Here is a 12,144-nt window from a genome sequence, read left to right as displayed (position 1 = left end):
AGCCCCGATGTGGGGCTCAAACCCAGGACCCCGGGATCATGACCCGAGCTGAAGGCAGCCACCCAGGCGCCCTAGCCTAACTTTTTAGATGATGGCTTAAAGATTATATGAAAATGTATGGTTATTCCACTGGTAGATACATGTTAACAGTCTTCAGGTGGTAGAGTATGAGTGGTTGCTTCTTTGTCTTTCTTCTGGTCTGTATTTTTCAAGTTTTGATAATGAGCAACTTTTATGATAGATAAAAATAGATGTTGAGTATATTCATCAGCTAAGCAGAAAATATTTATTAACCATCTAACAAATGTAGATTCAGCATATATATTTTCCTAGCCTTAATAGGCTCGCTAAAGAGAGGGACCAGGTCTCTTTTTTTTTTTTTTTTTTTTTTTTAGATTTTATTTATGTGAAAGAGAGAGCAAGGGGACTGGTGAGCAGAGACGGGGGGGGGGGGGACCAGATTTCCCACTGAGCAGGGAGCCTGATGTAGGGCTCTATCCTAGGACCCCCGGGATCATGACCTGAACTGAAGGCAGACTCTTACCCAACTGAGCCACCCAGGTGCCCCAGGGACCAGGTCTTTCAAAATTTTGTAGGCTGAGATACCTACCATGTGCCTTATACATAGAGAGACCTGGGAAACAACTGTTGAATGAACATAGAAGCCACTATTCCTACCTTTGAAGGAAGGAATTCTGTATTACTGGTTATAAAGCTTTGGCTTTAGAGGTCTTACACTGGTCTTGATATACTTTTCTGCTTAAGTATTAGCACACATTCGTTGGGCAAGTTGTGTCCACTCTGTCTTAATTCTAGAACTAATAATTAGGGATAATAAAACCAACTGCAGTTTCCTAAAATAATAAGATTAGTAATGGAGTAGGATAGGTGATACAAATCCAAAGCATCAAACAGTAATATTAAAAATTTGACCCTAACTAAATTCATTCTTAAACTGTTAGAGAGTCTACACAGATATTATATATAATTTGTGCTAAAGCAATATTTGACAACTGACCAGATAAATGAAGTTTTATTGATTAAAGAATTTTAAATAATATCCTAAAAAGCTTGAGAAGAAGTTAAGAGTTACAGGAAGCTGGATTAAAATCAGTGCTTTTTACGGATGCCTGGGTGGCTTAGTCGGTTAATCGTCTGCCTTCAGCTCAGGTCATGTTCCCTGAGTTTGAGGATAGAGCCCCACATCAGGCTCCCTTCTGAGTGGGGAGCCTGCTTCTCCCTTTCCCTTTGCCGCTACTCCTGCTTGACAGAGAGACAGATCTCTCTGTCAAATAAATAAATAAAATCCTTTACAAATAATAATAATAATAAAATCAGTGCCTTTTCCAATCAAGACTCAAGAATATTAATGATTTCTTCAGTGACTTTCAATTCCTGATTTTCATAGGCTCAGAAACTGTTATAAAGAACTTCTGTATTTCTGATACAATATTAATAACTTACTTTTTCATTAACTTTTATTTTACTTAGTAATATCCATTTATAGCTTAGTTTAGTAAGTTGTAAATAAAAGTAATCTATGGACTTCTTATGAAAGATTGAATGTAAACAAGCTTACCAAGTTACTAGATTTGCTAAAAATCCAGACTTTTGAGAGGCAGTCATGTGCACACAAGATGGGTGGGAAGTAGAGAAAATGGGAGTAAATTCACTGAAAAGGAGCTAGAGAATAGAAATTGACTGATCTTTGAGTGGAAAAAAAGGATTTCAGTGAAAGGTAGCAGTCTCACCAGAATCGTGACATAGAAAAGTTGGCTGAAAAGACACAATCTAGTCCAGGCATATACAAACTGTAAAAAAAAAAAAAAAGAGAGAGAGAGAGAGAGAGAGAACCCTTTATTCAAGTGGAAATTATGCAGAATATGATATATAAATATACAAAAGCTGAGATGTTTTGGTTGAAACAGGGTGGAGACTAAAATGCATCCTCCTTGAACCTCCCTCTGTCTATCCCAGTGGACTCTCTGGAACACACTTGAAAAACAACTCATCCTGTCTCTGCTTAGAAATGCCCCCTAGACCCAGTGAAATGTAGCCTGACTAGTAGGCAGGTGGTAGACATTTATTTGTAATAAGGAAACCTTTTTTTCAGGCTTACAAAGATGGAAAATTATTTTAAGGAACATTTTTTTCACCCCTTACCAGAAAAGAGTGTTTTACCATTGAGACTAGCAGCTGGGGGATCTACTCCACTTTGAGAGTCTTCCCTTGACTGGCTTTGTGTTTTCTAGCTCTTGGATGTGGTCTCCCAACTAGCCAAGCAGAATCTGCAGCTGCTGGTCCTGGGCCGAAAGCACATGCTAACACAGCACTCCAGGTGGAGAAAGGATGAGATGAAGAAGGTGCAGCAGCAAGCCAGCTGCTTCTTTGCCGACAACATGTAAGTACTGAAAGTACTAGTTGAATTACCCTAGGCCCAAGTCATCTGCTTGGTAGTTACCTGTTTTCGCCATTTTTAAAGTACATGCGTATGAATCCAAAAAAAGATTTGAGGCAGCTTACAAAAATACACTTCCTACAGCAGGATAAATTTAAATAGATGAGGAAATCAGGATAAAGGAGAACTAGGAGGAAGACAGAGTCAGAAATAAGACGAGTACACAGAATGCATGCTATAAGGTCCTACATAGATCATTCAACAGATATTTTATATAAATGAGCACCTTCAGTGTTCTTGGAAAACAGCAATTGTTCACAAAGTCCCTGCCCCTTCTTGGGACTTAACATAAACAGGTAAACAAATAAAAAGGTATTGTAATTCCAGGCAGTGATCAATGCTAAGAAGACAGTATAGCAGAGTAAATAGGTAAGAAAGGATGAGGTAGGGGGTGGGTCAGAGGGTAGTGGATGGGGTGGTCAGGAATAGCCTTTGGGAGAGGACAGATACAAAGAGAGGGAGTCATTTGAGAAAATAGGAGAGTGGATGGAAGAACATACCAAGCAGAGGGAACGGCAGGTGTTCAAAAAGCCAGGGAGCCAGGAGTGTGTTTGGCATGTTGGAAGACAGCAAACAGACCAGTGCAGATGAGCTGTAGCAGCGGGAAGAAAAGTGGTAGGTTCAAGGTCAGGGAAAAGGCAGGGACCACAGTACAGAAGACCTTGTGGGCTCTGGTAGGCAAGCAGAGAACGTGGATTTTATTCTAACTATAAAGGGAATGCTGCCATGAGCGACAGTGTCTCAGGAAGCCAAAGGAACATGTTAAATAAGGTCAGTGACAAAATGGTACAGTGTCCATAAAGAAGAAAGCATCAACTCCGGAGGGGCACAGATCCTCAACAGTACATGTAAAGTTTCAAAATGCACATAGTTTTGGGGCGCGTGGGTGGCTCAGTGGGTTAAAGCCTCTGCCTTCGGCTCAGGTCATGATCCCAGGGTCCTGGGATCGAGCCCTGCATCGGGCTCTCTGCTCAGCCGGGAGCCTGCTTCCTCCTCTCTCTCTGCCTGCCCCTCTGCCTACTTACGATCTCTCTCTGTCAAATAAATAAATAAAATCTCTAAAAAAAAAAATAAAATGCACATAGTTTTACATCTGATTTATGTGGTGACAAAAGTTTATTTCTAACCTTGCATGGATAATGTGTGTCCCTCAGCTGATCTAGGTTTCATTATGCTGAATGTGATAGCTTCAGGATTTGTCAGTATTCCCCAAATTCTATGCTCCTAAAAGGGTAAAATGGCTCCCAGTACATGGAGCAGGAGGCTAAGCCCTCATTCAGATCCCAAACCAATCCCTTTTATCTTTTTTTTTTTTTTTGAGATTTTATTTTTTTGACAGAGAGAGATCACAAGTAGGCAGAGAGGCAAGCAGAGAGAGAGAGAGAGAGAGAGGAGGAAGCAAGCTCCCTTCCTAGCAGAGAGCCCGATACAGGACTTGATCCCAGAACCCTGAGATTATGACCTGAGCTGAAGGCAGAGGCTTAACCCACTGAGCCACCCAGGCGCCCCCAGTCCCTTTTATCTTTAGCTAAGTCCTTTTCCATATTCATGGAAAGGGTTGCTTCTCTGTCTCCCAAGAGCAGAAGACAACAATAACGCCCTTCACACCCTCGCTTTAGGCAACAGTGGGCAGACACGAGGAGCACAGGCTTTAATTGGTCTGCCCAGTTTCAGAGCGTGGCCCTGCCACCTCCCATCCGGGAACGTGTTTCCCATCTCTGGGTCTTCCCCATATGTAACCCCTACAGGATTATCGTGAAGATTAAATAAGAGAATACCTGTAAATGATACATATAAAACTGTGGCAGGGCACCAATTACATGAATCATATTTGTAGTGCTGTTATCATCACTGTTCTTTTTCTTAGATGGAGGAATTGGGTAAATGCGGTGGTAAAACCAAGCAGCTTGATGGAAATTGGTCTCATGCCTGGCTTGGGACTTGCATTTATTGTGTCCTTTCAAGTGACTTTCTGTGGTTTGGATTTGAATATTTAAGTTTTTAACCTTAATTCTGTTTTCCATTAACGTACCAAAGAAGTCTTTTCAGACATATACTCCAGAGAACAGTATAGTGAATCCCCATGTAACTGTCACCCAGCTCCAACGATTACCATCATTTTTCTCATCTCGTCCCATAAAACCCCCTGCATTTTTTTTCTCTTCCTCTCTCTTTTTCCTAGAGATTTTTAAGGCAGATAGATTCCAGTCATTTATCGTTTAATTTGAAATAGTTTGTTATAAAATAAACATCAAATGGTCCCACTTTGGGTCATTTGGATGAAGGCGTAAGACCTAGCCCATGCCGCAGTCCGAGTCTCCTGAGCCAAGGCAGCCCCTGCTGTTCTCACAGCGCACCTCCTCCAGTGCTAAGTGCTGAGCTTAAGGGTCCTGTTGGAGACTCTGAGTCACTGTCTCAAGGCATCTCCTTCGGGTGTAGATCTGGGTGACTTCCCAGAAGCTGCTTTGAGATACCAGTTTTAGCTTTAAGGCAGCCCATTATTTTTGGTAGCTTTGCTGCAGGGAAGTGTCATCCTGCCCTATTAATATTATGAACATTTTTCGCATTTGAGTGAGGAAAGGGAAAGGAAGTAAGGGCGTGCTCTGTGGTGGCTAAGGCAAATGGGCACAACACCCAGGGCACCCTGAGAACAAAGTTTTGAATGTGAAGAGAGAATTATTGTTAGAATTTCCCATATTAGTGGAAGAGCCCAATTGAGCCAAGTTGAGCATTTGCATTCCCTTCCCCTTAGCTTTCCATTTTTTGTTCTAAATAGTGCTTTCTACTAACAAAAGACTTGGAGGTGGTTGGTTTATAAGCATCACTGGGATCATGTCACTTAAGAATAAGAGCACCGGGATACTTGGGTGGCTCAGTGGGTTAAGCATCTGCCTTCAGCTCAGATCATGATCCCAGGGTCCTGGGCTCCTCCTTTGCAGGGGGTAAGGGGTGTTTCCTGCTCATCCGGGAGTTTGCTTGTCCCTCTCCCTCTGCCCCCATCCAGCTTGTGCACTCACTCTCTGTCTCTCATATAAATAACTAAATAAGATCTTTAAAAAAAAAAATGCAGAGCACCTCTGAGGAAAGCAGAATAAGAAGTAAGAATCATGGTTAAGAATGGTATCCTCTGCCTCCCTGGGGCTGTGCTTGATTGTCTTCTTTCTCCTGCCTGGCTCAGCTCAGAGGATGATCCGTTCCTTCTGTATGCCACACTGCACTCGGGGAACCACTGCAAGTTCATCACAAAAGATCTGATGCGGGACCACAAGGCCTGTCTGCGTGATGCCAAGACCCAGCGCCTCTTCTTCAAGTGGCAGCAGGGACATCAGCTAGCAATTATTAATAGGCTTACAAGATCAAAAATAACCTTTCAGGTATGTTATCTGTTCTCCATATAATGTCAACAGAGGGTGGTATAGTCAAAGAATGTTGTGACTCATTGGAGGTTTTAATTTCTTGATTTTTCTCAGCTGTAGGTTGGAATTTGGAATTAGCCAGTTCCTGGAAACAGAAAGTTGGCCAGGGCAAAAGTTTTCATAGACCAGCCCCACATTAACTGACATAGTGAAAACATCTGCAGTGCCATCAGTTGTGACTTCAATTATGTCTCTGATGATAACTTGTTTTTTATTTTCATACATGTTTTTTATTTTCCTGATATTTGCAGTAGCTGAACCTTCCTTATCCTTTATGCTTCATCATATTTCTGCTAAGCAACTCCTTTTTCCTGTTAATCCACTTCTGCAGCATGGTCTCATTTGAGTTCTCCTTTGATTCTAGTTTAGATTCCTACAAATTTAAGGAATGTCTCTGGGTGAAAGTGAAGGGAGAAAATCCAAAGGCGAGTTATTATAGAAAAATACACTAGTGAATGATAAATGTGGTCCAGTGGTCAAAAAACATACAAAACAAAACAAAACAAAAAAAAATACAAAACAAAAGATCTATACAAATAATCAATACAAAATATCATTAGGAAATGATACAGGATGACTGGCTTGGTTTTCTCAACAACAAAAAATTACAAGAATAGAGATGAAAAGTAAAGCTCTATTTAAAATTAAGAGATAATTCAGTTGCAATGTAATAACCTAATTTCAACTGTTCAAAAAAATCAACTGTAAAATATATGTATGCACATGTAATAATTGGGGAAATGTGACTAGTAGATATCTGATGAAAAAGAATTAACTCTTAAGTGTAATAATAGTATTGCACTTATATTTATAAAATGGATCTTATCTTTTAAAGGTACATATTGACTATTACAGAAGAAGTGATACAATATCTGAGATTTGCTTCACAGTAATCTTCGGGGGTGGTATGGATGAAATAAATTTAGCCATGTGTTGATAATGGTTGAAGCTGGGTGGTACCTGGGAGTCCATCATACCATTTCTCTACGTTTGAGTATATGAAATTTTTCTCTCACATGGAAAACTGATAAAGGCAAGTAAAGGGATACTATCACCTATAAATGTAATAATACTCCTACAGAGAATCTTTAACCTCAAAAATGAACCCACCCCCAAAAAAGGAACCCCTAATACTAGGGTTCATCTTCATAGAGCTAGTTGCTCTTTGAAAATCCATTGTTAAGTAAGAGAGAATAATCCTGAAGCAAACGAGAAGTTGTCAGAAAAGAAAGGGAAATGCCAGGTAACCCCTCAGTGTTGTTCTCAATGTTTGGTTCCCTTTTAAATTCAACAGCATATCCCCAGTTATAACACAGTGGTACAAACAACTGGAGACTCATGGCACATACCATATGATGAAGACACGGTGGAAAGATACTCCTATGAAGTGCCAACCAAATGGCTTTGCCTTCACCGTAAGACATAAAGACTCTACCCCATGCTGAACTAGTGTGTGGGTGCCCTCTGGTTGGCATCAGAGCTCTTCGGTCGATGCTTGTTCAGAGCAGTGCTCCTGCACGCAAAGTGGCATGAGCCACTTTGTCCTGTTTGGTCCCATTGGTTTGCATGTCAACAAATTGACTTTTTTTGGATTAAATAAAACATAATATCTTTTCATAACCAGTTGCATTTGTTTTTGGAGACTTAATCCATACTTGGGGAACTCAAGGCAGAATGAAGCGTACATTTCTCCTGGTGGGCCAGCTACCCCACTTAACCTGGGCAACAAGTGCTTCCCATATCCATTTTGCTACTCCTGACCTCACCTTCCAGGTCCCCCAACAGCAGAATCGATGCATCGAGGCCTAGGCTGCTCATATTGTTTCTAAACCCCTTCTCCCATTTCTGATATTATCTCATCCTGTACAGATTTTCTCCTACTCACACTGGCTCACTTAATGTCCTCTGTGATAAACTGGCCAAGATATCAGAAGCTTATTGGCAACTTTTACTTACCATCCAATGATTTGGGTTGGAGGAAAAGGAGCAGTTCATTTTCTTTAGCCTCTGGTCATTTGCTCTTCATTCTATAATGCCTTTTTCAGATTAGTTCATTGTTTTGTGAACACTATTAACTCCATTGCTCAGCATATGAGAGCTTTTTAAAGGATGCAGATTTTTTTTTCATTTAATCAAGTTTGACTTAGTTTAACAAGTCATAACTTTTCATATTTGCCTCTGTTTTACCTACTTGCCCGCCAGCTTACACCTCACTGAACCTTGATTTTAACTGGAAATATTCATGTCCCAATACTTTATGTTCTTTACTCAGTCATACATACTTACTGTATGGTTTAATATTCAGGAATAGGCCAAACCAATCTGTGGTGATAAAAATCACCACAATAGTAGTTTTCTGAGGCAAGGGCATGAGAGAACTTTCTGGAGGGTGATAGAAAGTTCTATATATTGATCTGGATGATGCTAACTTAGATGTATGTGTATATTAGTCAAAATTTATCACACTAAATACTTAAAGTGGATGCATTTACATCAATATGTCAAAAAATGTTAACATTAAAAAGATAATTATCTAGGGATGCCTGGGTGGCTCAGTCAGTTGAGCTTCTGGCTCTTGGTTTGGGTTCAGGTCATGATCTCCTGGGTCATGGGATTGAGCCCTGTGTCTGACTCCTCACTCATCAGGGAGTCTGCTTGAAGATTCTGCCTCTCCTCCCTACTTGCTTGCACATACTCTGTCTCTTTAGAGCTCTATAAATAAATTTTTTCTTAAGATTTTATTTGAGAGAAAGAGAGAGTGTGACAGAGCAGAAGCAGGGAAAGCAGCAGAGGGAGAGGGAGAAGACTCCTCCTTGAGCAGGGAGTCTGATGTGGGGCTCGATCCCAGGACCCTGGGAACAATGACCTGAGCCGAAGGCAGACAGACAGTTAACCAACTGAGTCACCTAGGTGCCCTAATAGATGAATCTTTTTTAAAAAGAATTATTTACATGAAATAAACAAGTAAATTACCTCATTTACATAAAGCCATATACACAATTGTTAAGTAGGGCATATAGTATGCAGAGAGAGACTATCTAGGAAAAACCCAGGAGGGGATGTTTCATCTCCTTATCCATTTACTGGATCCTACACTGCTGCACACCTAGACAAAATAGCTCTCCAGGGAAGTGCTTAATAAATTGATAATACTGAAGATGCTAAGGGTCAGAAAGTTCTCTTAATCCAATCTGGTTATCTTCTGCATTTCACAAACTGCATACTTAGAAAGCTGTGCTTTCAGAGAATTAAACTTTTTCTAAAGGAACTATCCTAGTTTTAGGAAAATTTTTTAAAAGAAGAAAGCATTTGTTAACTAAGCTTCTCTAGAAGACTAATGCAAAGCCCTCATAAGGAGCACGTGGAGAATGGGGGAGGATACAAAAGGAATCCTGGAATGTTAAAAGTAGGAGTGGTCCTCGAAGACCATAAAATCCATCGGTAGCATTTTAAAGAAGAAAGACAGACCCAGAAAGATGGAAGGGCTAGTTAGGGGAGGGGACCCACAGCTAGTTAGGTTTCAACCATAACCCACCTTCTCTGATTCCCACCCAAATACTCATTCTTCGTCACACTGATTTAGTCTAGAGTAGTTCATAAAAACTCAGACAGACTGAATGGTAGAGTACCTAGTATTTAGATTCAGGAACTCTGTTAGCCGCATAAAAGAAAGGGGGCAGATTGAGAGCAAAGAAACAAGGGAGTACCTCTTTAAAGGGTCCACATCTGTAAAATGGCTCATCAGTGTAGAAAATTGGGTAAGGAAATCACATTATTTTTTAACGTTTTAATACTGTTCAATAAAACTCTGGGAAGCACAGTTGGTTAAGCCTCTTACTTGGTTTCGGCTCAGATCGTGATCCTGAGATCCTGAGATGGAGCCCTGTTCAACAAGGGGCTGCTTGAGATCTCTTTCCCTCTTCCTCTGCCCTTCCCCCTTGTGCTCGATCTCTCTCTCTCTCTCAAATACATAAATCTTAAATACATACATACACACAAACAAACAAACCCTGGGGCTTCTGGCTGGCTCAGTCAAAAGATGTGACTCTTGATCTCGGGGTCGTGAATTCAAGCCCCACATTAGGTGTAGAGATAACTAAAGAATAAAGATTTTAAAAAAATAAAGTCCTAATTTCTTGTTGACCGGAATTGAGGTACATCTGTTCTTTGTCCAGGAGTAGGGCAATTCTAGGACTGTTCAGGGTAAATCACACTGACACAGGACCCTGGCGAATGCAGAGATCTGAAGGAAGGAAGGCAGCTGGTACTAAACACTTAGGCTGCCCTTTTGTGTTCTGATCACCTGAGTGGAAAAGAAAAAGCTACATGTCAAGCAAGGTCCGAGACAATGGGAAGAGGAATTCTTTTGAAAGTTGTGCTCTCAAAAAAAAAAAAAAAAAAAGGAGAAGAAGAAGAAGAAAATTGTGCTCTGGATTGATATCATTTAAGTCAGCTATGAACAAATGAAGGCTTTGAAAGGGCATTGACTCTGCCACTGAAAACTGCTTCTGAGTGCTTTGTGCTTCCCTCTGACATGCTCCTGAATTTACAGTCTCTTTTCCTTACTACTATTCTCTAGACCCCAAAACGAGAAGATCTCAAATGGGAAGCCTGAGTTAATGATTCTCTCAGGACTTACGTTGGCACTACCTCACCTCTGGTGTCTTGTTCTTCATGTCAAATTAATTTTTGTCTTCAGGTTTGCACTTCAGTAGAATGACTTGCTCTTTGGTCCTTTAACAGGTTTGTCACTTTTTTAAAAATGGCCCTGATGCACCATGAAATGCATCATATATGTTCATGTTAGATTTCTTTTTTTGCTAATACTTTCATTCTAAAGCAGGAATGGAAAGGAAGAGTGTGTTATATGGGCACCTGAATTCTGGTCCGTCATGGTGAGTCTTACATTCATTGGCTAAAAATTAATATGATCAGAGTAATTGAGGGCAAAGGTAAATGAAGTTCAGATCTGGTATTTCAGCCATCGTTCAGTAATCTGGAATTCCTAGAGTGAAAAACATCTAAAGGCACCCTTGTGGGAATGACTGGGAATATAGGAATATAGACCACTGAGGGGAAATGGTGATATTTAGATTTAGGTATTCTTTGAGGCTGGGACATAAGCAGATCAAACTCTCAGTATAAGCAAAGGGACTTCCATTTAGAGATCTGCCTAGAGAAAGCCATAGAAAACAGTGAGATGAAAAAATACAAGAGAAAGCTGGTGCAGCCACTCTGGAAGGCAGCATGTAGGTTCCTCAAAAAGTTGAAAATAGAGCTACCCTATGACCCAGCAATTGCACTACTGGGTACTTACCCTAGAGATACAAATGTAGGGATCTGAAGGGGCACGTGCACCCAAATGTTTATGGCAGCAATATCCACAATAGCCAAACTATGGAAAGAACCTAGATGTCCATCAACAGATGAATGGATAAAGAAGATGTGAGAGATATATATAATGGAATACTATGCAGTCATCAAAAATGAAATCTTGCCATTTGCGATGACGTGGATGGAACTAGAGGGTATTATGCTGAGTGAAATAAGTCAATCAGAGAAAGACAAGTATCATATGATCTCCCTGATATGAGGAATTTCAGAGGCAGGGCGGGGGATTTGGGGGTAGGGAAGGAAAAAGTGAAACAAGATGGGATCTGCAGGGAGGCAAACCATAAGAGACTCTTAATCTCACAAAACAAACAGGGTTGGTGCAGGGAGGGGGATAGGGAGAGGGGGGTTGGGTTATGGACATTGGGAAGAGTATGTGCTGTGGTGAGTACTGTGAAATGTGTAAACCTGACGATTCACAGACCTGTACCCCTGGGGCTAATAATACATTATATGTTAATAAAAATAATTAAAAACAAAAAAAAACACAAAAAATAAAATAAAATTCTATGTCCCACACTTAAAAAAAATAAAATAAGAGAATACCAATGAGTAAGTGCCATAAATCTTGAGAAATAATCTTTAATTTTCTCTTAGCATGTCTATTTCATGGTGTTTCAAAATTCCCTAAAGCTCTCTGTTCTGAGGTTTGTTTTTTGTTGGCAGTATTCCACTCAGTGCTTCCACATACCCCACATACACCACTTGCATTCAACTGGGAATTAAAATAAACAGGAAGACAATTATCTAGTCACTGATAGCAGCTAAAAATAGTGTTGCCACTAGATTGCTCACAGTACATTCTTATCAAATGGATTAAGTTATTAAGGTAACCATGATGTGTTGTAAATAGCAGCTGTCATATGAAGGGTTTTGGTA

At 40.4% G+C, this 12,144-nt stretch overlaps 1 protein-coding gene across 1 annotated transcript in view; it reads left to right on the top strand.

Moving 5' to 3' along the window:
* PRORP (protein only RNase P catalytic subunit) overlaps positions 1–7,494 on the top strand; it is a 143,968-nt gene extending 136,474 nt beyond the window's left edge. The window contains exons 6-8 of the mRNA XM_032871277.1: positions 2,253–2,401; positions 5,637–5,832; positions 7,169–7,494. Coding sequence (XP_032727168.1) covers positions 2,253–2,401; positions 5,637–5,832; positions 7,169–7,300 — 477 coding nt within the window. The 3' untranslated portion in view covers positions 7,301–7,494. The remainder of the gene's footprint in view (positions 1–2,252; positions 2,402–5,636; positions 5,833–7,168) is intronic.
* Positions 7,495–12,144: the final 4,650 nt, after the last annotated feature.

This window comes from Lontra canadensis, unplaced genomic scaffold (genome assembly GCF_010015895.1).
Source record: "Lontra canadensis isolate GAN:19392208 unplaced genomic scaffold, GSC_riverotter_1.0 scaffold42, whole genome shotgun sequence".
Taxonomy (NCBI): Eukaryota; Metazoa; Chordata; class Mammalia; order Carnivora; family Mustelidae; genus Lontra; species Lontra canadensis.
Note: the sequence above shows the minus strand (reverse complement) of the source record. Positions and strands in the feature narration are given on the sequence as shown.